Source organism: Choloepus didactylus, chromosome 9 (genome assembly GCF_015220235.1).
Source record: "Choloepus didactylus isolate mChoDid1 chromosome 9, mChoDid1.pri, whole genome shotgun sequence".
Classification (NCBI taxonomy): domain Eukaryota; kingdom Metazoa; phylum Chordata; class Mammalia; order Pilosa; family Megalonychidae; genus Choloepus; species Choloepus didactylus.
The window spans coordinates 80,465,731-80,490,675 of record NC_051315.1 but is presented as its reverse complement, the minus strand read 5'-3'; the positions used below and the strand labels follow the sequence as shown (position 1 = coordinate 80,490,675).

General features: G+C 35.3%; 1 protein-coding gene across 1 annotated transcript in view; it reads right to left on the bottom strand.

Annotated features, from left to right (window-relative positions):
• The window catches only part of ANKAR (ankyrin and armadillo repeat containing), a 162,368-nt gene that overhangs the window by 4,449 nt on the left and 132,974 nt on the right, over positions 1 to 24,945 (bottom strand). Inside the window, exons 13-17 of the mRNA XM_037850171.1 lie at positions 17,608 to 17,849; positions 17,283 to 17,436; positions 17,037 to 17,198; positions 5,980 to 6,086; positions 4,139 to 4,261 (exon numbers count right to left, since the gene is read on the bottom strand). Coding sequence (XP_037706099.1) covers positions 4,139 to 4,261; positions 5,980 to 6,086; positions 17,037 to 17,198; positions 17,283 to 17,436; positions 17,608 to 17,849 — 788 coding nt within the window. The remainder of the gene's footprint in view (positions 1 to 4,138; positions 4,262 to 5,979; positions 6,087 to 17,036; positions 17,199 to 17,282; positions 17,437 to 17,607; positions 17,850 to 24,945) is intronic.

Sequence of the window (24,945 nt, the reverse complement as noted above, 5' to 3'; positions counted from 1 at the left end):
ACACAGTCTCTTAAAATAATTTCATTTGTAAAATTCTATTGTATCATATTCTAAAGGTAAACAAAAGAAAAAAAAAATTTTTTTAAATAACATTTTAATGGCCTGGGCCTAGGGCTGAGCAAACAGCAGAAGTCAGTTCTCCTTCAGAGTCAGTCTGCTTGCCAAAGTTATACAGGCATGTTAATCTTCCAGAAAGACACAAAAGACAAAATCTCTTTAAATCCTATTTTTAACTTCTTATTTGAACAGTGTAGTACAGAGAGAGAGAACCATTAATCCTAGGGAGTTTTCTTCTGCCACTATTAATCAATGTATAAAATATTATATGTACATATTGAAATATTTACAGATAAAATGATATGTCTGAGAATATAGTGGGAATGAGTAAACAGATTAAATAAGAATAGCCATGAGTTGATAATTGTTGAAGTTGGGCGATGAGAATATTCAAATTCATTATTGTACTTTCATACTATATATATTTGAAATTTTCCATAGTGAAAATTACACATACATATGTATGTGCATATATATGGACAAATATGTGTGTTCATATGTGTATATATAATAGCATTTCTTGTAACAAAATTCAATTTATATTTCAATAAATGTCTGCTTTTTCTCCAACTCAGATTTAGAAGCAAAATTTTAATTTTTTACTCAGAGGCTTTATTCATATACCTACAGACAAATGTTTTGATTGGGAATAAAATTCTATTCTGGTGGAATTCTAAGGGACTCAATTCCAACTCAATCCCAGGAAATCTAGGAAAGAAAAAGAATGGAAATCTTACCTGTCTATGTCTCCTAAAACACAAAATCTTCCTATGTGGCATTTTTAAGAGCTTTTTAATAATAAAGGTGTATTCTCTCAGCAATTAGGGGGACAACTAGATGCTAAACTGATTATCGTGAAACTATATGAAACTGACTACTGAGTAAGTACCAAAGAGGAGTGAAGTGAGCCAAAACAGTGTTTTAGGAAGTACTGGGGAAAAAGCTGAATTGGACCTGAAGATCAGGTAGATTATGTTAGATGCAATACCATCACAATACTGAGCCAAAAAAAATCCAGCAATTTGCCCACAGAGGATCACTATGTTGTATACAGGTCTGTGTGTTCCCCACCACCACCACTACCCATTCCCCCTCTTAATAGTCAGAGTCCTAGGACCTCTGAGTCTCTGGAACTTACCTTCCCTAATCCTTAACTTTAGCAATGATTTTACAAAGTAGCCACCTGGCCAGAGGCAAGGACAAAGCTATTAGGAACCATCAAAGGTGTAAAGAACTAAGTGTTAATCATGGATAAAGGATAGAGGGACAGATTGCAGAACAGAACCTTGAGCCAAGTGAGAAAGAATAGTAATGGGAAATGGACCAAAGTCCATGCTTAAGTGTCAGGGTCAGGTAGAGGGAAGCAGGAGAGGAACCTAGGACTCATTGACATTTTTTGCTCCTACATTATTGCTAGGGAAGACTACTGTAAATATGTTAGTTGATGAAATGACTAGCTCTGTTTAAAAATTCTACAGCTTGACTACATACACATGCCCACTCCTAACAGTTTCAGCACTAGAACCAGGTCTGCTTACTCCCAGTGCAAAGGGCTAAAAATTAATTCTTGAGAAAGGGCATATTCCTCCATACATTTTTTCCTAAATGTCAACTGTCTTATACTCTCCACTTCATATATCTATTCATATCAGTGCAGTTATATCTACTTGTTGCTTATTTTCTCTTTTTCACTCACTATGATTTGTGAATGGGAGAAAAGTATATATTATTTATGCTCACTAAAATTTTTTCAAAAGTATATTTATAATTAATTTGGTTATGGATTTTAATTAATGAGATAACAGAACAGGAACTCTAAAATAAGACTAATTTTATATGGCTTATGAAAATCATACTCATCTGTCCATTTTGCATAATTTAATTTATTCTAATTTTATAACATGATAATTAAATTACATCTCCATTTAATTTATACTAAATTTTAAGTTATAATTATATTTCCATGTAGATAAGAGCAATGTGGCTAGGAATTTCAGGAATCTGAGTTAACCAACAGTTTTTATGCCACTCCTATCACTATCCATAAGATAGCTATTCATTCAATAACATATATAGTTGCTGAACATACCTCACCACCCTCTAATTTCTACAATGGTCTGTGTATTCTGAAATCTCCCACCATAGGTTTCATTAAGGACCACACTGGACTCTGAGCACTCTCTTTCTAGCCCTAAGGATACTGACATGCCTCTATGGGGTATGTTAGTTTGGGACAAACTTGATACAGTGTATAAGAAACCCTAGAAGACTTTTAACTCAAATCTCACCATTTTGATGATTCCTACAATTGAAAATTTGAGCCAAGATCACATAAAGTCCGTTGGTTCATCCTTAGGCTTCTAGTTCTCTAAGATTCCCTACATCTGTGAAATTGATGTTCAAGGATGTATCTGTTATAAGCCAAACAGAGAGAGTGAAATAGGCAGTAACAGGCTGGAGGGAAGGGAGAATGGTTGAGAGTGGAAAAATGTGTAGCAAAAGAAGAGGGAGAACAAGGATATGTGTGAGGAATAGTGTAATGGGAATAAAATTTGGAAGGAACAGAGAGAAGAGTAAAGAAAGATGGCTTAGAGAGTCAGTCAGACATGATGTCAGTCTCCTCACCCTATTTCCCATACTATTATAGCAGCACTTCTCTATGTCTTGTGTGCCACATCAAAGTAAAATTCTGTAACTAAAAAAAAAAAAACATGATTTCATTTCTCTCCTGGACAACCCTTCTTTCTCCCTTGAAAATTTATCAGACTGAGAGAGACACAGAAGGCAGTTTCCTACCCTGATTGCTAAATGCATTGGAGACATCAGAGGCTCCCAAGTTGTTCTAGGGTAGTGCTTTTTATAGTATGGCCTGAGGACCAGTGGCAGTCCAGAAAGTGGTCAATGAAAGAATAACAGAAACTGAGACTAAGCATTTAATTTGGGATGGCCCTTCCTTACAGTTGAATACTAATGAATAAATATAGAAGGAAGGAGGGAAATTTAAAAATCCATATTAGCCAAACACAACGGCAATAGTTGTTGCAGGTGTCAGTGGATGCTAAAATTGATAGGCAGAAGCGTGCTGCACAAGAGAATATTTGCATAATCTCAGGGTGTCTCTCCTTAAGACATTTATTAAATAGAAAAGGGAAATAGTAACTTTACAGTAGAGAAATATGGCAGACACCACCTTAACCATGTGATCAAAATTAACATCACCAGTAATAAGACATCGATATCATGTACCCCTGATATGATGCACTGGGAAGGGTACAACATCACTTCTGTGGTATTCTTGCTAAAAATATATATATCACCTCAATTTATAATCATAAGAAAACACCAGATAAACTCAAAATCATGAAAGACATAGAAGACTGGTTTCACAAATCGAAGGAAACTAAGGAGACATGAAACTAAATGTAATGTGTGATCCTGTACTGGATTCTGGAACAGAAAACAGACATTAGTGAGAAAACTGGCAAAATTTAATTTTTATTGAGGTCTGCAGATTAGTTGATAGTATTGTATCAATGTTAAATTCCAGGTTGACATTCTGGAAAACTGAATGAAGGACACACTACAAGTTTCTTTACTATTTTTGCAACTTTTTTTGAAAATCTAAAATTATTTCAAGATTTTAAAAAGTGTGTGTGTGTGCGTGTGTGTGTGTTTTTAAACTATCTCTCCTTAACAGATTGGGGCAGGGGGTCAGAACTATTTTTTCCTCACAAATCGTTTGAGAAGCACCACTGTAGGTATTGAGTGAGAGGTGGATGGCTGAGGGCTGAAAGGGTAGAAAATTAGATTAAAGTTTTGATGCATCTAGGACAAAAGAGATTTGGTTTGCAGCTCTTCACCAAACATTAAAATGCTGCATTTCAAAGTTGAAATGGGACAGTCATGAAAAATATGGAGCAGTATTATTACATCTTTACAAACTAACAGGCTACAATGAGATCTTTTCCATTTCTTTTCTCAAACAAGACATTTAAATATTGCTATGAAGAGGACTTGATGGTAATTTGAGGATGTATTGTCTAAAGCCATTTTCTTTCTAACATTTTGTAAAGGTAATTACCTTATCTGGTGAGTGAAGAAGATAAAGGACATCAGCATACTGAAAACCTTCGGTTTGTTGTAATTCTTTCTGTAATAGATCATTCCTTAGGACAATACATGCCAAGGAAAACACCACTTCAACCTAAATATGTGGTTTTCAGAAGTTAATTTATTTTTCACTCATGCTTTATCAAATGACATATTTCATTGTATAAGCATATTTATACAGGATACAATTCAAAAGATACTATAATATCTGCTAAAATATAAACTATTGATCCAATTCTCTGACTAGGTATTTAAAGAGTGGCATTTACAAATTTTGGCAGAATGTCCCTTATAATTTTTAACAGCTGGGGAAATACCCTTTTCTTGTGAGCAGGCACAACTACAGAACTGTATTTGAGAGCATGGATGGAGGCAACCAGAGATAGCAACACATGTAAAGCAGAATCATAAAGGAATGCTTATACCCCTTCCACATCTAAACATTGTTTTAAAAAAATTTTTGGCATAGGTTCAAATACTGCTTTGAATTGGTTGTAAGCTACTGATCACTGCGGTAAAATGGATGCCTGTCCATTTAAGCAGAGCACTGGGGAGTAGTACTCAGAAATACTTTTTTCTCCTATAGTTTTTGAGTAATTTAATGCCAGTTAGGAAGATATGAATAAACATTGTTTATCTCAAGGACTCAATTGATAAATGCTTTTTTTATAAGTACTACACTTTGGAATTCTATGAGACCATTATGAATTTGAAAAGCATGAATATTGAATTATTGCAAAAATTTTTTTTTTGTTATAGAATCGTATTTTCAGGAAAAATACTTAAATGTGCTTGTAACAAATTTCAGAACTCATTGAAATGTAGGTGGATTCAATTGCAGTGAACTATTTTGCCATGAAAATGTACATTATAAAATAAAATTATATTTTTATGTGGCATTTTCCATAATCTTATAGAATTTACCTGTGCTGTGAAAATATTATTTTTACTTGTAATAATTCACACCAAGATTACTAGCATACGCTTCTTTCTTTGGTTTCCCTAATCAATTCATATAATAAAATAATCCCTTTCATAGTCAAAAAGGCCACATAATTTATATGACATCTTTTCTGATAACACATACATTTCATTAAAAGGAACAATACTATGCTACATATTTTCCTAAGAAGTTATTTTTATTTCATTTCCACCAGAGCCCATACCAAATTTTGAGGAGAAAAATGTATATTTTGTTGTTACAATTTTTTGTCCAGCCAGTTATGGATGGCCTGCATTTCTAAAGCCTTGATCAAAGGATTTGAATGGATGTGGATGTCATTTTACTAAAGGCATTTTACCAGAAGTAAATAGAAGAGTTACTGGCTCTTCAACAAATATAGTAATCCTTTGTAATGTGTGCTCTTGAGAAAATATTGCTTGGTGGAAGGTAGGCTGCTTTGATGGCATAGGGCTGACAGAATTCATTTATATTTGAGAAATAGTGTCACATGAGTCACACATTCCCATTTTCCCCACCCAGTTTCAGCAATCAATATCTGAGTGAAGAAGGGGAGAAATTCTGTGAACAGTCAAGTATCTGAGAAATAAAACTAATTTGATGAGTAAAGACATAAAACTTTCCTGTCATCTTTGAAAAAATCACATTTTAATAAAGTTTACTACTATCTTATGGTTAGTAGCAACCTTTAAAAAAATAACTTCTGGGATTTTGTTTAAAAGTAGAATATTTTTATTATGCTATGAACTTCCATAAGTTATAAATTATTCTTAAAAAGTGTTATTCTTAAAAAGTGATATTTCCATTGATTTTTACTATATTGGAAAAAAAATTTAAGTCTTTATATATACCTTAATATTAGGAGAAGGGTGATTTCTTAGTAGTTGAATAAGTACTGGAAAGGCATTTTCCGCTACAACAAATTGTTGACTAATGGGATTGCTTGTATGGGCAACACCTGTAAGAGTCCAGGTATTCATGAGGTAATTTTTTTCCCATATTATAAATAGTAAAATAAAACAGAGCTTGATATTTTTGATTGATAAAGTATTATAAGGTATTATGGTTACTGAATAAAAGAAAATTCTATATTGACAATGTTTTAATAGTCCTGAATTAATTTTTTTAAAGGGAAAAGTGAATAGGTGGGGGAATAACTAACTAAAGGATACATGATTTACAGGAAGCAGTGTTTACAAGATGGCCATGAGCATTATTAATTTTTGAATTGTAAAGTCTAAAAGAATGACCAGGTAAGTTACTAGAATTAAAAAGCATAGAGACTCCCAGGAGCTTCTACCAGCACCCAGACCCCATGAGACTGCAAAGCAGCAGCCTGAGGCATGCAAGGCGGCTACAATGGACATAAGATGGTGACTGAGACCACAGCTCCCCTACTGAGTCTGCAGTGCCCTCACGCCAACTCTCAGCTGGTGGGAGGAGGTTGCTGGCCTGGCCTGGAGAGTGCAAGCTCCCCCAGAGGCACATTGACAGCAAGCCAGGCCAGCATGGACCCATACAGCTCCTCGTTGTGGGGGAGGGAAGGTGGAGCAGGAGTGTGCTGGCAGCACCTGCCCCCTGATACCAGGCATGAATAAAGCATTTATTCGTTCACAAGCAGCTGTGTACCCTTATGTAATACTCTGGAGAGAAAACAGTGCACCAGGGAGACTACAATGAGTACCGCTGATGAGAGAGTTAAGAAAAACCTTTTGTAACTTCCAATTAAGAGCAGACCAGAAGATGGCAGAATAGGAACGACAGAGCAAATGTCTACTCCATAAAAAAACTAGAGAAAAGGCAGAAAATGCCCAGGACAGCAATTCCAAGTATAAGCAGCCAGAGAAGGACCTCTACAATACATAGTGGTGACTTAAGAAGAAAAAGTGGAGTTACTATGTCTGAAAGAAGAGGGAGAGTTTATTCAACAAGGACTGCCAGGGCTGGCAGTTGTGAACCAGCTGCCAAGCAGGGGAGGGAGCAGCTCTCCAAACCCATGTACCCATTTCAGCAATTAGATGGGGAGATGATCCTTCTCAGCCCCACAGCTGCGAGCTCCTGTGAGGGAACTTGGGAACAGAGGACCTGTGTTGACTGCACACAGAAAACTTGGTGCATGTATTCTTCTACCATGGAAGCCCACAGTGTACATAGGAGAGAGGCAGGGTAAGCAATGCACAATGCACAGGGACCTGGGCACATTTGAGCTGGAGGGTGAGATACATGGCTCCACATTCCAAGTGATCCACTCAGAGGTCTGGGAATCACCAGAACCATAGTGCCAATAAGTGGACTCCCTGACAAACTGCACAGGGCCCACATCCCACCCCCAGGGCTGGCAGTCCCCAGTTCACATGGAGAATCGCTGCACTGATTGCATTTCCACCTGGTTTGGACCCCACCCAGAGCACAGCTGCAGTTAGGGAAAAGCTGACTTGAGGGGAAGAGACAGCTCAAGAGTGCCGTCTGCTGGGAAGACAGGGAAATGCACTCTAGGAAGCTGTAGTTCTGCCAAATTCTAAATAAATGTTCAAATAATCCTGCATTTCCCAAAATAACCTTAACAAGATAACAAGGGCCCCAAAGTTCACATAAAATCGTAAAGCATATGAAGACCCAAGAAGATATGGACAAGCCAAACAACCAAGTTAAAAAGTCAGAGAAGAGACAGAACTTGGAGCATACATACAAATCTCTAAAACAACTTCAATGGGTTCGCTAAAGACATAAAGACATCAAGAAGAATCCACAAAAGCATAAAAAAACATTTGAAAGAGTAAATTAAAAAATAGCAGCTCTTATGTAAATAAAAGATACTGTAAATCCATTTAAAAATATACTAGAGACACACAACAGCAGATTTGAAGAGGCAGAAGAAAGAATAAGTGAACTAGAGGATAGAGCAATTGTATGCAGACACACAAAAGAAAAACAGTGAAAAAAATTAAAAATTTTGAAATGGATCTCAGGGAAATGATGGACAACATGAAGTGCACAAATATAAGAATCACTGATATCCCAGAAGGAGAAGAGTAGAGGGCCAGGAAGAGTATCTGAAGATATAGTTGGGGAAAACTTCCCAACCCTTACAAAAGACACAAATATGCAAATCAAAGAAGCCTAATGAACCCCATAGAGAATAAATCCAAATAGACCCACTCTGAGAAATAGAGTAATCAGATTGTCAAATGCTGAAAAGAAGGAGAAAATCCTGCAAGCAGCAAGAGAAAAGCAATTCATCACATATAAGGGAAACAACATATGACTAAGTACTGACTACACAGTGGGCACCATGGAAGAGAGAAGGCAGTAGTATGACATATTTAAGATGCTGAAAGAGAAAAATTGTAGCCAAGAATTCTTTATCTAGCAAAGCTCTCCTTAAAACATGAGGGAGAGTTTAAAATTTTCGCAGAGAAACAAATACTGAGAGGATTTGTTAACAGGGGACCTGCCCTGCAAGAAATACTAAAGGGTGTTCTACCAGCTGAGAAAAAAGGAAAGGAGAGAGAGGTCTGTAGAAGGCCATGGAACTGAAGAGTATTAGTAAGGGTAGCCTAAAGGAAAAAAAGAGAGAGGGGGAAAAGCAGACCTGACAAATTAAAACCAAAGGATAAGATGGTTGATTCAAGAACTGTCTACACAGTAATAACTTTGAATGTGAATGGATTAATATACCCAATTAAAAGGTACAGATGTCAGAATGGATTTAAAAGTATGATCCACTGATATACTGTTTAGAAGAGACTCATCATAGGCCCAGCAACACAAAGAGATTGAAAGTGAAAGGACGGGGAAAAATATTCCACGCAAACCGAAGCCAAAAGAAAGCAGGGGTAGCTATACTAACAAAACACAAAATAGACTTTAAATGCAAAGATGTTATAAGGGACAAAGAAGGGCACTATATATTAATAAAAGGGATATTTCACCAAGAAGCAATAGTAATCATAAATGTTTATGCACCCAATCAAGGAGTTCCAAATTACATGAGACAAACAGTGGCAAAACTGAAGGGAGCAATAGACATTTCTACAATAATAGTGAGAGACTTCAATACACCACTCTCTTCTACAGAGAGAACAACTAGACAGAGGACCAATAAGCAAATTCAGAACCTAAACAATGTGATAAATGAATTAGACTTAATAGACATATATAGATCATTGCATCCCAAATTACCAGGATATGCATTCTTCTCTAGTGCTCACAGAATATTCTCCAGGATAAATTATATACTGGGGCACAAAACAAGACTCAATAAATTTTAAAAGACTGAAATTATTCGAAGTACATTCTCTGACCATAATGGAATGCAACTATAAATCAATAACTACCAAGAACCAGAACTTTCACAAACATATGGTGGTTAAACAACACACTCCTAAACAATCAGTGGGTCAAAGAATAAATTGCAAAAGAAATTGCTAAACATCTAAAGACAAATAAAAATTAGAACACAACATATCCAAACCTATGGGATGCAGCGAAGGTGGTGCTAAGGAGAAAGTAAAACTGTCATTATTTACAGATGATATGATTGTATATTTGGAAAGTCCTGAGAAATCAACAACACAGCTACTTGAGCTAATAAATTCAGCAAAGTGGTGGGATACAAAAGTCAGTAATGTTCCTGTACACTAGTAATGACCTAACTGAAGAGGCAATCAAGAAAAAAATTATATTCACAATAGCAACTAAAAAAATCAAGTACCTAGGAATAAACTTAACCTAGGATATAAAAGACCTCTAAACAGAAAATTACAAAACCTTACTAAAAGAAATCAAAGAGGACCTAAATAATATGTGGAAAGACATTCTGTCTTCATGGATAGGAAAGCTAAATGTTGTTAACGTATCAATTCTATGCAAACTGATCTACAGATTCAATGCAATTCCAATCAAAATTCTAACAGCCTACTTTGCAGACTTGGAAAAGCTAGTTATCAAATTTATTTGGAAGGGAAAGAGGACTTGAATGCCAAAAACATTCTAAAAAAAAGAACAAAGTGTGAGGACTTACACTTCTTGACTTTAAAGCCTACTATAAAGCCACAGTGGTCAAAACAACATGATACTGACACAAAGACAGACATATTGATCAATGGAATCAAATCAAGAACTCAGAAATATACCTCCTCCCCAGATCTATGGTCAACTGATTTTTGAAAAGTCCCCCAAAATCCACTGAACTAGGACAGAACAGTCTGTTCAACAAATGGGGCTGGGAGAACTCAAAGTGGATCAAAGTGGATCAAAGACCTCAATATAAGAGACAGTATCATAAAATTCCTAGAATGTAATATAGGGAAACATCTTCAAGATACTGTAATAGGAAGAAGCTTTGTAGACCTTAAATCCAAAGCATAAGCAATGAAAGAAAAATAGACAGATGGGAACTCCTCAAAATCAAAAGCTTCTGTGCCTCAAAGGACTTTGTCAAAAAGGTGAAGAAGCAGTTAACTCAATGGGAGAAAATATTTGGAAACCATATATCTGATAAGACTGGTATCTAGCATATATAAAGAAATCCTACAATAGTCAAACAGAACAATTATAAAATGGGCAGAAGATATAAAAAGACATTTTTCCAAAGAGGAAACACAAGTGGCTAAAAAACACATGAAAAATGTTTATCTTCACTAACTATTAGGGAATGCAAATCAAAACCACAATCACCTCATACCAATAAGAATGGCTGCTATTAAACAAACAGGAAACTACAAATGCTGGAAAGGATGTGGAGAAATTAGAACTCTTATCCACTGCTGGTAGGAATGTATAATGGTACAGCTGCTGTGGAAGACAATTTGGTAGTTCCTCAGTAAAATAAATATCAAGTTACCTTATGACTGGCAATTCCACTACTTGGTAATATACCCAGAAGATCTGAAAGCAGTTACATGAACAGACATTTGCACACCAATGGTCATAGCAACATTATTCATAATTGCCAAAAGATGGAAACAATCCAAATATCCTTCAACAGACGAATGGATAAACAAATGTGGTATATACATACGATGGAATACTATGCAGCAGTAAGAAGGAACAAGGTCCTGAAACATGTGGAAACATGAATGAAACTTGAAGACATAATGCTGAGTAAAATAAGTCAGACACAAAAGGAGAGATATTGTATGTTATCACTAATACGATCTCCCTGAATAATGTAAACTCAGTGTCTTATAATGTAGAATATAGGGGACCTAGAGATAGAAACTAGAGAAGGAGGCATGATTACCTAATATGCACAGACCTGTAATGAGGCTGAACTTAAAGGTATGGGAATGGACAGGAGTGATGATAGTTCATTATAATGGGATTATAAATATCAGTGCTGCATTGAAGGTGAACATGACTGAAAGGGGTTGTTTAAAGGCAGGTAACCCACAGATTAGCACTACAAATATAAATAAGTGCCTGCATGATCTACTCCTAAGGTATCACACTGGTAGAAAAAGTTAACAACAGAGTGGTATATGGGAAAAACAACCTATTGTGTACTATGGACCATATTTAAAAGGAATACCTTATTACTACCATACTAATACTAGGAATAAATAATTAGGGGCTGATAAGAGCTTTAGGGTGTTTTGGGTTACGGTAATTGTTTAAAATTGAGAGTGATGATTGTACAGCTAAGTGAAGATAATGTGAGACACTTTGTCTTGGTCACAATATATGCTATGTGAAATTAGGAACACCCTACTTAATAAGTCAAGCCCTTGATCTTGAGGCTTGCTCTTGTGAAACTTAGGACTGTAATTGGGAGGCTAAGCCTTCCTATATTATGCCTAAGAGGCACTTCCAGAGAACCTTTTTTTTGTTGCTCAGATGTGGCCTTCTCTCTCTAAGCCCAACTCAGCAAATAAATTCATTAACCTCCCCCTACCCATGGGAGTGAGTCTTCCTGGCAACATGGGTCACAATTCCCAGGAATGAGCCTGGCCCTGGCATTGAGGGGTCGAGAGTGCCTTCTTGACCAAAAATCAAAAAAGAAAGGTAACAAAATAAGGTTTCAGTGGCTAAGAGATTTCAAATAGAGTCAAGAGGATATCCTGGAGATTACTCTTATGCAAGCTTTAGCTAGATATTCCAAATGGTCACAGTATGCCAAGCCCAAATCAACAGTAGCCCCCAAAATACTAAAGAATACCTAGGTCCCATTCTGAGACTCTGTACAAGTTTCACTCACCAAGTTTATTTTTCAGAAACTTAAAACCTCCAGAGTATTCCTATACCAGACAACTCCCAAAACCCAAAGGCACACAGCCTCTTCAAGAACATGAAATAGATGCATCCCCCTTCACCATAATGTCAATGCCCCTTTTTAATATGAACAAGTTAGGGTGGTCACTACCCAGATGTTCCTGAAGATTGAGACAGTGATCAAACAAGAGGGACAGGTAGCAACAGACAAGATAGGACTTAACAAAGGATTACAAATACTGAATCTTTATAATTTTTTTTTAGTTCTAGAGTATTAGAATAGCTAGAAGGAAATAACTGAAACGGTGGAACTGTAACCCATAACACTCTTTGAAATTTGCTCTGCAGCTACGTGTTAAATCTTACTTTGAAAGTTATCACCTTTATGTATATATGTTATATTTTACAATAAGGAAATAACTGAAATTGTAGAACTGTAACCCATAACATTCTTTGAAATTTGCTCTCTACTTGTTAAATTGTAATTTGAAAGTTGTCATTTTTCTGTATATATAATATATTTCACAATAAAAAATGTAAAAAAAAGTGAATAATAATGGAGAATTTACTATTAAAAGTGTGTATGGCTTTCTAATACTCTAAAAAAAGAAATTAGAAATGCTATGATGTCAAGGAATAACAATAACAATAATTATTTATTGGAGAATGGTATTGAGTACTAGGCACTTAAGCTTATAAAGGTGCTACTGCTTTCCAGAAAAAGTTTATTTTTGACAAAAATGTCTACAGTAAATCACCTTGTTAAATTTTGTGGGTTCCTTACACTTTACTGACTAAAAATATAATCTTACTGTCTCCCTTTATAACACTACCTACAACTGCAGGCCTATTCCCAATGGAGGAACTCAAGTCATCTGTTTCTAGTGGGCATGCACAAATAATTTTAATTCTGTTATTTTGCTGATAAATGTCATAACACACAGAGAGTGGGTTTGCATACAATTACATGTAAGTACAAGATTGGGCCTCTCTGTGAACAATGAAGAGAAACCACTTACATGTTGTGGTCTGAAGAAGTTTGAAGGAAATAGGGGAAGTAATCCGTTTCTTGACGATGACCCTCTCCACCAACTCTCGGCTGTACACAAACACTACTTAACTATGAGGTACTGAATGCCTAGCGTGCAAAGTGAGATAGGAATAGAGCTAAAAAGAATAAGGCAGAATCTCTGCCATCTAAAAAGAATAAGACAGAATCTCTGTTATAAAGGAGTTTACATTCTATAGGTGAAGCAATTATTTAAATACATGATTGCAATACAGTGCAATATGTACTTGAATAGGGGTACGTAAAACTACATTTGAATCACTGAAGAGGAATTTCTCATCTTAGAATGGGTAGAGAAGGGGTCAGCTAGGGAGATTTCAAAGCATGAACGTTCTAGGGGTAGGTCTTAAAAATATTATTAATGATGATGATGGTGATGGTGTTATAAGAATACCCTCAAATCTGAATCTGCACATAAGTGGGGTGACACTCTATCAGGTTGAGAAGAAAATCACCACAAGCAGTAGAGTTCTTGGCATGGACACAAGGCTATGGATGGTTTCTATTCCCACTAGCCTGTCTGTAGAGATCTCAAAATACCAGGAGCTCCAGAACACAATCTTAACTCTCTTTAAAAGAAACCAACAAGATCCAGAATCCATTAATATAAAACTCACAATGTCCAGCATTCAATCAAAACTTCCTATGCATGATTTAAAAATATGAAATACTTAGGATAAATATGACCAAATATGTGTAAGAATTGTTTACTGGAAGCTATAAAACATTACTAAGAGAAATTAAAGAAGACCTAAAAAAAATGGAGAGATAGACCATGTTCATGAATCAGAAGACTCAATATTATTAGGATGTCAATTCTCCCCCAATTTATTTATGGATTCAATGCAACCCCAATCAAGATACCAGCAGACCTTTTTGTAGAAATTGACAGACTGATTATGAAATTTATATGGAAATGCAAAGAGTTTAGAATAGCCAAAACAAACTTAAAAAAGAATAGCAAAAATTGAAGAACTTACACTACCTACTTTAAAGATCTATTATAAACCTACAGTAATCAAGACAGTGGGTATGGCATAAATATAGCCAAATAAGCAAATGGAACAGAATAAAGAGTTCAGAAATAGACCCATACATGCATAGCCAATTGATTTTTGACAAAGGCACCTAGGTAATTCAACGGAGGAAAGGATAATCTTTTCAATAAATGATGCTGGAGTAATTGGATAGCCACATTCAAAAAAAATGAATCTAAACCACATACAAAAATTAACTAAAATTAGCTAAAACCACATACCTTCCAGACGAAAACAGATAATCTTTTTGACCTTGGGTTTGACAAAAAGTTTTGTAAATAAGACAAAGAAAAAAAAAACAAAAACCAAAAAGCCCATGAACTATAAAAGAATTTTATAGTCAACCAATTGGACTTTGTCAAAATTAAAAACTGTTACTTTTCAAAAGACCCTATTACAGTACAGAGTGCTTGGAGTGATGAAAAAGTTTTGGAAATAGTGGTGATGGTTGCACAATATTGTGAATGTAATTAATGCTGAATTGTACACTTAAAAATAGTTAAAATTGCAGATTTTATAGATAGATATGCTATTACCACAATAAAAAGTTTTAAAATACCCAGTTACAAAAATGAAAAGACAGTCCAGAGACTGTGAGAAAATATATGCAAAACACACATCTAAAAAAGACTGTATCTAGAATTCTTACAACTCAATAAGAAAAACAACACAGTAAAATCAGCGGGCAAAAGATCTGAACAGACACTTCACCAAAGCATATATACAAATGGCAAATAAGTGCATGAAAATGTGCTCTACATCTTTAGTCATCAGGAAAATGCAAATTAAAACCACAATGAGATTCTCTATATGCCCACTAGAATGGCTAAAATTTAAAAGTCTGACCATGCTAAGTATTGGCTAGCATGTGAAATTACTAGAACCTTCTTATACTCCTGTGAGAATACAAAATGGTATCCCCACTTGGAAAACAGTTTAGAAGGGTCTTAAAAGTTAAACATATACCTACCACAAGACCAACTCCTAGGAATTTACTCAAAAGAAATGAAAATGTGTCCATGCAAAGGCTTGTATGCAAATGTTCATGACAGTTTTATTTTTTAAAGCAAAAATATTAGAAAAATCCTTAATTTCTATCAACAGGCTTATAGATAAATCATAGAATATCCATTCAATGGAATACTTCTCAGCAATAAAAAAGAAGTAAACTCTTGATACATAATAAAACATGGATGAATCTCAAATAATTATGCTGAGTGAAAGAAATAAGATGAAATAGTACATGCTGTATGATTCAATTTATATAACATTCTAGAAAATGGAAACTAATCTAGACTGACAAAGCAGATCAGTGGTTGACTGGTGATGGAGGTCAAGGAGGGAGGGATGACAAAGGAGCAAGAAAATTTGGGGAGGTAATGATTATATTCATTACTTTGATTGTGGTAACAGTGTCACAGCACAATATCTATATCAAAACACATCAAATTATACACTTTAAATAATTTATTGAATTTTTATTGTTACATATTTTATTTAGAATACTGCATGTCAATTATATTTCAATAGAGCAAAACCCCACCAAATTTTAAAAACAGCCATTTTAAATACACTCCATGTTCAAGAATGTAGAAGAAAACATGACATGATGAGGATAAAAATGGAAGATAGGTATCTATATAGCTATATATTTATTTTCTCTATATATGACCAGTACAAGCTGATAATTAGTTTGAAAGCAAAAGCTTTTTTTTCCTATAGGAGAACCCCTGGTCTATGGCATATTTGGAAAGATTTGAAATGAACTAATGAGAAGAAATTGTTATGTAAGTTATCATCTATTTGAATTTTTAAAATATCTGTTACATACCATAGTTACTGGTCAACAAAGAGAAGCATCTCGCCTGAATGATTATCTTGGAGCAGTTAATGATTTCTGCAAGTAGCTTTTGGCAAGCAAGGAGAAAAAAAATTGGAGAACCAATTCCTAGCTATTTCAGTCAGCTGGACCATTTTAAAGGCAATATATTGAACTAGAAATAAAGATCTTTTTTCTCATGTCTTTAAGATACAGTATACAATCAGTCCCAAGCATTCATGATGGTCAGCAAAGAACCCAAACTTTTATTTGAGTTAGGTCAGTCACTGACAATTCCACAACAATGTTCAGGTATCCCAAAATATTAATTCTTTTGAAATGAATGGAACAACTAGACCCAGTGGCCACTTAATAAACAAATGTTACAGAAAATAAAGAAAATGTGCCAAAGTATTAGAAACTCTGTGTTCTGTACCTTGAAAAAAATATGTGGTTCTTGAGATTCAAAAGAAGAACTATTTTCCCATAAACTTAAAAAATGAAATTCCTTACATAAAAATAGACAAGGCTCATTGGCCTCTTTCCCCTTCCTAACCATAGTTCAAGAGCAAGACTTAATAAAATTCTTAATTACACTACTTTTACTCATCAAGGTTTTGGGGAAATAAAAACTTAAAATAACCTTTTTCCAGATGAAATATGGTTTAGGGCTTTAGCAGTGGGGATAAAGGGGAAGAGATTAATTTTTACTTCTCTACCTTTTTCCTTTATTTTTCTTATATTTAAGAAACTGAGAATAAATGTACAAACCAATACAAATGGATCCCACTGCTCTGATGACACTTAGGAGTGTGCCTTCAGCTATTTTACTAATCCTTAGTAAGCGAACCAATGGTGCAATTCCATTCCCTTCACATATTTGATTCTGATGCATCCTGCTGTCCTTACTTAGAGCTATGACTGCTTCACCTCCTGGTAAAGAAAAGCAAGGAGACGTGTCTGATACTCCAGTTCCCTGTTCTGCGTTGTGCAGACTTACATATAAAAATAACTTACCAACGTACTGCATTTTAGCTGATGGTGACAAAAGCATGTTTATTATAAAGTTGTATCCAATTTGTTCTGCCATATACTTTTGTTGTTTCAGGGTTTGCCCTGCCAAGGCCCAAAGTGCCACAGCTCCTTGTTCCTTGACATCTATTTGAAATGCCTATTTAAAAAAATATTACATTCATTTAAACTGCATTTATTGAACTCTTTAGGGATGTATGTTTTATAAAATCTTTATTTCAGAAATGCTTTCAGTTTTCTGTTCATTTAACAAAACTCAAAATTGAATACCTTGTCTAAGAAAAATCACAAATAATCATAAAATTCCTACCTTTAGGAGTTTTAAAAGATATTTAGTTAATGATTTTTCCAAAAATGCTTTCTGTATAGCAGGGTTGTAGCTTGCCAGGGATTCTACAGCCATTGCACCCTTCACTTGGACACTAAGTTGTTTCCCTTTAAAAAGAGCCACCAGGGGAGGAATCACTCCTTCCATAGCTATAGCATTCTGAACCTCTGTATTATCACGGGCAACCTCAGCAATTGTAGCAGAAGATACAGCCTTCAACACATCTTCAAATGAATTCAAGAACCAGTTAGATAAATCTTTTAAAAAGTAGGATGTATCAAAATTCAGCATATCACTAATTGCCTATACTATAAAATCAAACTTATAGAAAGTTAGTAGAAAATTTAGAAAAGAAAAACACAAAAAGGAAATAAAACTATCCAGATTCTTACCACCCAAACTCAAACTTTTGGTTTACTATCATCCACTATTTTTATGAATAGAGATAGACTTAGATATAGTTATATAATTAACACATATATATATATATATATATATACTATAAAAGCAAAATCCTGCATTTTTATTTACCATCAAAACAAATGTTTTTGCGTTCCTCACAATATCCACATCAATATTCCATTAAATGGGTGTATCACATTTCTTTAACCATTCACGTTTTTGAAAATATATGTTTTTTCCAATTTTTCACTATTTTAAACAATGCTTAGGAAAAATCTTCTTTGTATGTAAGGTATTTCCTTCATGTCTGTATTTTTTGTCCCTTAGGTTAGACTCTCAGGAATTACTGGAATAATTCTATACATCGCAGAAAATTCCTTTTTAAAAATTATAATAGCGCTTTACTCTTCCATAGTCAGAGTATGAGAATATCAATGGTATTCTTTTTTAGTATAAGTATTATCATTAAGAATAATACATAAACTTTGCAAATTTGATAGGCAAAAAAACGGTCTCAGTTTATTTTGCGTTTTTGATTACTGTGAGACTGAACAATTTCCTACATGCTTATTTACCAGTTGCATTTGTTCTTTTAAAAAGCTTACATAGAAGTTGCAAAATTGAGTCCAAGAACTCCTGTTTACCCTTTACCTGGATTTACCAATTTTTCATATTTTGCCATTTTGATTTTTATTGATTTCTCTATCTAGACAATTTATTTTTCTGAATTTTAGAGTGGGTTGTGTGTATATGTGTGTGTGTGTGTGTGTGTGTATGTATCACGGTCCCTTCTCTGCTTAATACTAACAAGTATATTTCCTAAGAACAAGAATATTATTTTTTGAAACCACAGGGAAGTTAGTAAATGCAATACTTTTACCTAATCAAATTATATCAATTATCTCAATAATGTCCTTTATAAAATTTATTTCCCTTCAATACAGGTTCCACACTAAGATCATGTACTGCGTTTAGTTACCATGGCTCTTTAATCTCCTATAATCTGGAACAGTTCCTCTGTCTTTCTTTGTATTTTAAGACAGATAATTTTAGTGAATATGAGCTAGTTATTTTAGAGGATGTTCCTCAACTTGGGTTTGTTTGACGTTTCCTCATGACAAGATTCAGGATATCCATATCCATCCAGAATATTTATAAAGTGATATAATATTTTCTTCAGATATCTTACGCAGTTACATGATGTTCATGGGTCAATCATTGTTGATGTTCATTTTTATCACCCAGCCAAGGCATTGCACAGTTTCTATAGTTACTATTAGAGTTACCATTTTTTCCCTTTCAACTAATAAGAAGGAAAATACTTTAGGAACATGTAAATATCCTGCTCCTCATCAAAATCTACCCCCTCCCCCACAGACAAGATTTAGCAACTATTGGTGATTCGTTTTTTTTTTTGTTTGTTTTTTTTGCATTTCACTGATTTTATTTTTTATTTTTTTATCTTCATTTTATTGAGATATATTCACATACCACGCAGTCATACAAAACAAATCGTACTTTCGATTGTTTACAGTACCATTACATAGTTGTACATTCATCACCTAAATCAATCCCTGACATCTTCATTAGCACACACACAAAAATAACAAGAATAATAATTAGAGTGAAAAAGAGCAATTGAAGTAAAAAAGAACACTGGGTACCTTTGTCTGTTTGCTTCCTTCCCCTATTTTTCTACTCATCCATCCATAAACTAGACGAAGTGGAGTGTGGTCCTTACGGCTTTCCCAATCCCATTGTCACCCCTCATAAGCTACATTTTTATACAACTGTCTTCGAGATTCATGGGTTCTGGGTTGTAGTTTGATAGTTTCTGGTATCCACCACCAGCTACCCCAATTCTTTAGAACCTAAAAAGGGTTGTCTAAATTGTGCGTAAGAGTGCCCACCGGAGTGACCTCTCGGCTCCTTTTGGAATCTCTCTGCCACTGAAGCTTATTTCATTTCCTTTCACATCCCCCTTTTGGTCAAGAAGATGTTCTCCGTCCCACGATGCCAGGTCTACATTCCTCCCAGGGAGTCATATTCCACGTTGCCAGAGAGATTCACTCCCCTGGGTGTCTGATCCCACGTAGAGGGGAGGGCAGTGATTTCACCTTTCAAGTTGGCTTAGCCAGAGAGAGATGGCCACATCTGAGCAACAAAGAGGCATTCGGCAGGAGGCCCTTAGGCACAACCATAGGGAGGCCTAGCCTCTCCTTTGCAGCAACCGTCTTCCCAAGGGTAAAACCTATGGTAGAGGGCTCAACCGATCAAACCACCACTGCCCTATGTCTGTGGTCATGTTAGCAACCATGGAGGTGGGGTAGGTGAATACCCCTGCATTCTCCACAGGCTCCTCAAGGGGGCACTACATCTTTTTTTATCCTTGATTTTCTTTTTTTTTTTTTTTAACTTTCCCTTCTTTTTTAAATCAACTGTATGAAAAAAAAGTTAAAAAGAAAACAAACATACAATAAAAGAACATTTCAAAGAGACCATAACAAGGGAGTAAGAAAAAGACAACTAACCTAAGATAACTGCTTAACTTCCAACATGTTCCTACTTTACCCCAAGAAAGTTACCTAATATAGCAACATTTCTGTGAACTTGCTCCTACTATATCCATCAGAAATTAACAGACCATAGTCATTCCTGGGCATCCCCAGAACGTTAACTAGGTTATCTGTTCTTCTTGGATTATTGTTGCCCCTTCCTTAATTGCTCTCTATTGCTACTTCCCCTGCATTCTACATTATAAACCATTTGTTTTACATTTTTCAAAGTTCACATTAGTGGTAGCATATAATATTTCTCTTTTTGTGCCTGGCTTATTTCGCTCAGCATTATCTCTTCAAGGTTCATCCATGTTGTCATATGTTTCACGAGATCGTTCCTTCTTACTGCCGCGTAGTATTCCATCGTGTATATATACCACATTTTATTTATCCACTCATCTGTTGAAGGACATTTGGGTTGTTTCCATCTCTTGGCAATTGTGAATAATGCTGCTATGAACATTGGCGTGCAGATATCTGTTCGTGTCACTGCTTTCCGATCTTCCGGGTATAAACCGAGAAGTGCAATCGCTGGATCGAATGGTAACTCTATATCTAGTTTTCTAAGGAACTGCCAGACTGACTTCCAGAGTGGCTGAACCATTATACAGTCCCACCAACAGTGAATAAGAGTTCCAATTTCTCCACATCCCCTCCAGCATTTGTAGTTTCCTGTTTGTTTAATGGCAGCCATTCTAACCGGTGTTAGATGGTATCTCATTGTGGTCTTAATTTGCATCTCTCTAATAGCTAGTGAAGCTGAACATTTTTTCATGTGTTTCTTGTCCATTTGTATTTCTTCTTCAGAGAACTGTCTTTTCATATCTTTTGCCCATTTTATACCTGGGCCGTCTGTACTATTGTCATTGAGTTGTAGGATTTCTTTATATATGCAAGATATCAGTCTTTTGTCAGATACATGGTTTCCAAAAACTTTTTCCCATTGAGTTGGCTGCCTCTTTACCTTTTTGAGAAATTCCTTTGAGGTGCAGAAACTTCTAAGCTTGAGGAGTTCCCATTTATCTATTTTCTCTTTTGTTGCTTGTGCTTTGGGTATAAAGTCTAGGAAGTAGCCGCCTAATACAAGGTCTTGAAGATGTTTTCCTACATTATCTTCTAGGAGTTTAATGGTACTTTCTTTTATATTGAGATCTTTGGTCCATTTTGAGTTAATTTTTGTGTAGGGGGTGAGGTAGGGGTGCTCTTTCATTCTTTTGGATATGGATATCCAACTCTCCCAGCCCCATTTGTTGAAAAGACCATTATGACTCAGTTCAGTGACTTTGGGGGCCTTATCAAAGATCAGTCAGCCATAGATCTGAGGGTCTATCTCTGAATTCTCAATTCGATTCCATTGATCTATATGTCTATCTTTGTGCCAGTACCATGCTGTTTTGGCAACTGTGGCTTTATAATAAGCTTCAAAGTCAGGGAGTGTAAGTCCTCCCACTTCATTTTTCTTTTTTAGAGTGTCTTTAGCAATTCGAGGCATCTTCCCTTTCCAAATAAATTTGATAACTAGCTTTTCCAAGTCTGCAAAGTAGGTTGTTGGAATTTTGATTGGGATTGCATTGAATCTGTAGATGAGTTTGGGGAGAATTGACATCTTAATGACATTTAGTCTTCCTATCCATGAACATGGAATATTTTTCCATCTTTTAAGGTCCCCTTCTATTTCTTTTAGTAGAGTTATGTAGTTTTCTTTGTATAGGTCTTTTACATCTTTGGTTAAGTTTATTCCTAGGTACTTGATTTTTTTAGTTGCTATTGAAAATGGTATCTTTTTCTTGAGTGTCTCTTCAGTTTGTTCATTTCTAGCATATAGAAACATTACTGACTTATGTGCATTAATCTTGTATCCCGCTACTTTGCTAAATTTGTTTATTAGCTCTAGAAGCTGTATCGTCGATTTCTCAGGGTTTTCCAGATATAAGATCATATCATCTGCAAAAAATGACAGTTTTACTTCTTCTTTTCCAATTTGGACGCCTTTTATTTCTTTGTCTTGCCGGATTGCCCTGACTAGCACTTCCAGCACAATGTTGAATAACAGTGGTGACAGCGGGCATCCTTGTCTTGTTCCTGATCTTAGAGGGAAGGCTTTCAGTCTCTCATCATTGAGTACTATGCTGGCTGTGGGTTTTTCATATATGCTCTTTATCATGTTGAGGAAGTTTCCTTCAATTCCTACCTTTTGAAGGGTTTTTAGCAAAAAGCGATGTTGGATTTTGTCGAATGCTTTTTCAGCATCTATTGAGATGATCAATTGATTTTTCCCTTTTGACTTGTTAATGTGTTGTAATACATTGATTGATTTTCTTATGTTGAACCATCCTTGCATGCCTGGAATGAACCCCACTTGGTCATGGTGTATGATTTTTTTAATGTGTCTTTGGATTCGATTTGCAAGTATTTTGTTGAGGATTTTTGCATCTATATTCATTAGGGAGATTGGCCGGTAGTTTTCCTTTTTTGTAACATCTTTGCCTGGTTTTGGTATTAGATTGATGTTAGCTTCATAAAATGAGTTAGGTAGTGTTCCATTTTCTTCAATGTTTTGAAAGAGTTTGAGTAAGATTGGTGTCAGCTCTTTCTGGAAAGTTTGGTAGAATTCCCCTGTGAAGCCATCTGGCCCTGGGCATTTATTTGTGGGAAGATTTTTGATGACTGATTGGATCTCTTTGCTTGTGATGGGTTGGTTGAGGTCTTCTATTTCTTCTCTGGTCAGTCTAGGTTGTTCATATGTTTCCAGGAAATTGTCCATTTCTTCTACATTATCCAGTTTGTTGCCATACAGTTGTTCATAATATCCTCTTATAATTTTTTTAATTTCTTCAGGATCTGCAGTTATGTCACCTTTTTCATTCATTATTTTGTTTATATGGGTCTTCTCTCTTTTTGATTTTGTCAGTCTAGCTAGGGGCTTGTCAATCTTGTTGATCTTCTCAAAGAACCAACTTTTGGTGATATTTATCCTCTCTATTGTTTTTTTGTGCTCTATGTCATTTATTTCTGCTTTAATCCTTGTTTTTTCTTTTCTTCTACTTGGTTTAGGATTGGTTTGCTGTTCATTTTCTAGCTTCTTCAGTTGATCCATTAGTTCTTTGATTTTGGCTCTTTCTTCCTTTTTAATATATGCGTTTAGTGCTATAAATTTCCCCCTTAGCACTGCTTTTGCTGCATCCCATAGGTTTTGGTATGTTGTGTTCTCATTTTCATTCGTCTCTATATATTTAGCAATTTCTCTTGCTATTTCTTCTTTAACCCACTGATTGTTTAGGAGTGTGTTGTTTAACCTCTAGGTGTTTGTGAATTTTCTAAGTCTCTGATGGTTATTGACTTCTAATTGTATTCCATTGTGGTCAGAGAATGTGCTTTGAATAATTTCAATCTTTTTAAATTTATTGAGGCTTGTTTTATGTACCAGCATATGATCTATTCTGGAGAAAGTTCCATGAGCACTAGAAAAGTATGTGTATCCTGGTGATTTGGGATGTAATGTCCTGTATATGTCTGTTAAATCTAATTCATTTATCAGATTGTTTAGGTTTTCAATTTCCTTATTGGTCTTCTGTCTGGTTGATCTATCTATAGGAGAGACTGATTTGTTGAAGTCTCCCACAATTACTGTGGAAACATCAATTGCTTCCTTTAGTTTTGCCAGTGTTTCTCTCATGTATTTTGTGGCACCTTGATTGGGTGCACAGACATTTACGATTGTTATTTCTTCTTCCTGAATTGCCCCTTTTATTAATATGTAGTGGCCTTCTTTGTCTCTCAAAACATCCCTGCATTTGAAGTCTATTTTATCTGAGATTAATATTGCTACAACTGCTTTCTTTTGGCTGTAGCTTGCATGAAATATTTTTTTCCATCCTTTTACTTTCAGTTTCTTTGTGTCCCTGTGTCTAAGATGAGTCTCTTGTATGCAACATATTGATGGTTCATTTTTTTTTTTATCCATTCTGCGAATCTATATCTTTTAATTGGGGAATTTAATCCATTTACATTCAACGTTATAACCGTGAAGGCATTTCTTGAATCAGCCATCTTATCCTTTAGTTTATGTTTGTCATATTTTTCCCCTCTGTCTATTAATATCCTTTATTGTACTCATACCGAATCTCTTTAGTACTGAACCTTTCTCCAAGTCTCTCTGTCCTGTCTTTGTTTCTCTGTCTGTAGGGCTACCTTTAGTATCTCCAGTAGGGCAGGTCTCTTGTTAGCAAATTCTCTCAGCATTTGTTTGTGAAAAATTTAAGCTCTCCCTCAAATTTGAAGGAGAGCTTTACTGGATAAAGTATTCTTGGCTGGAAATTTTTCTCACTCAGAATTTTAAATATATCGTGCCACTGCCTTC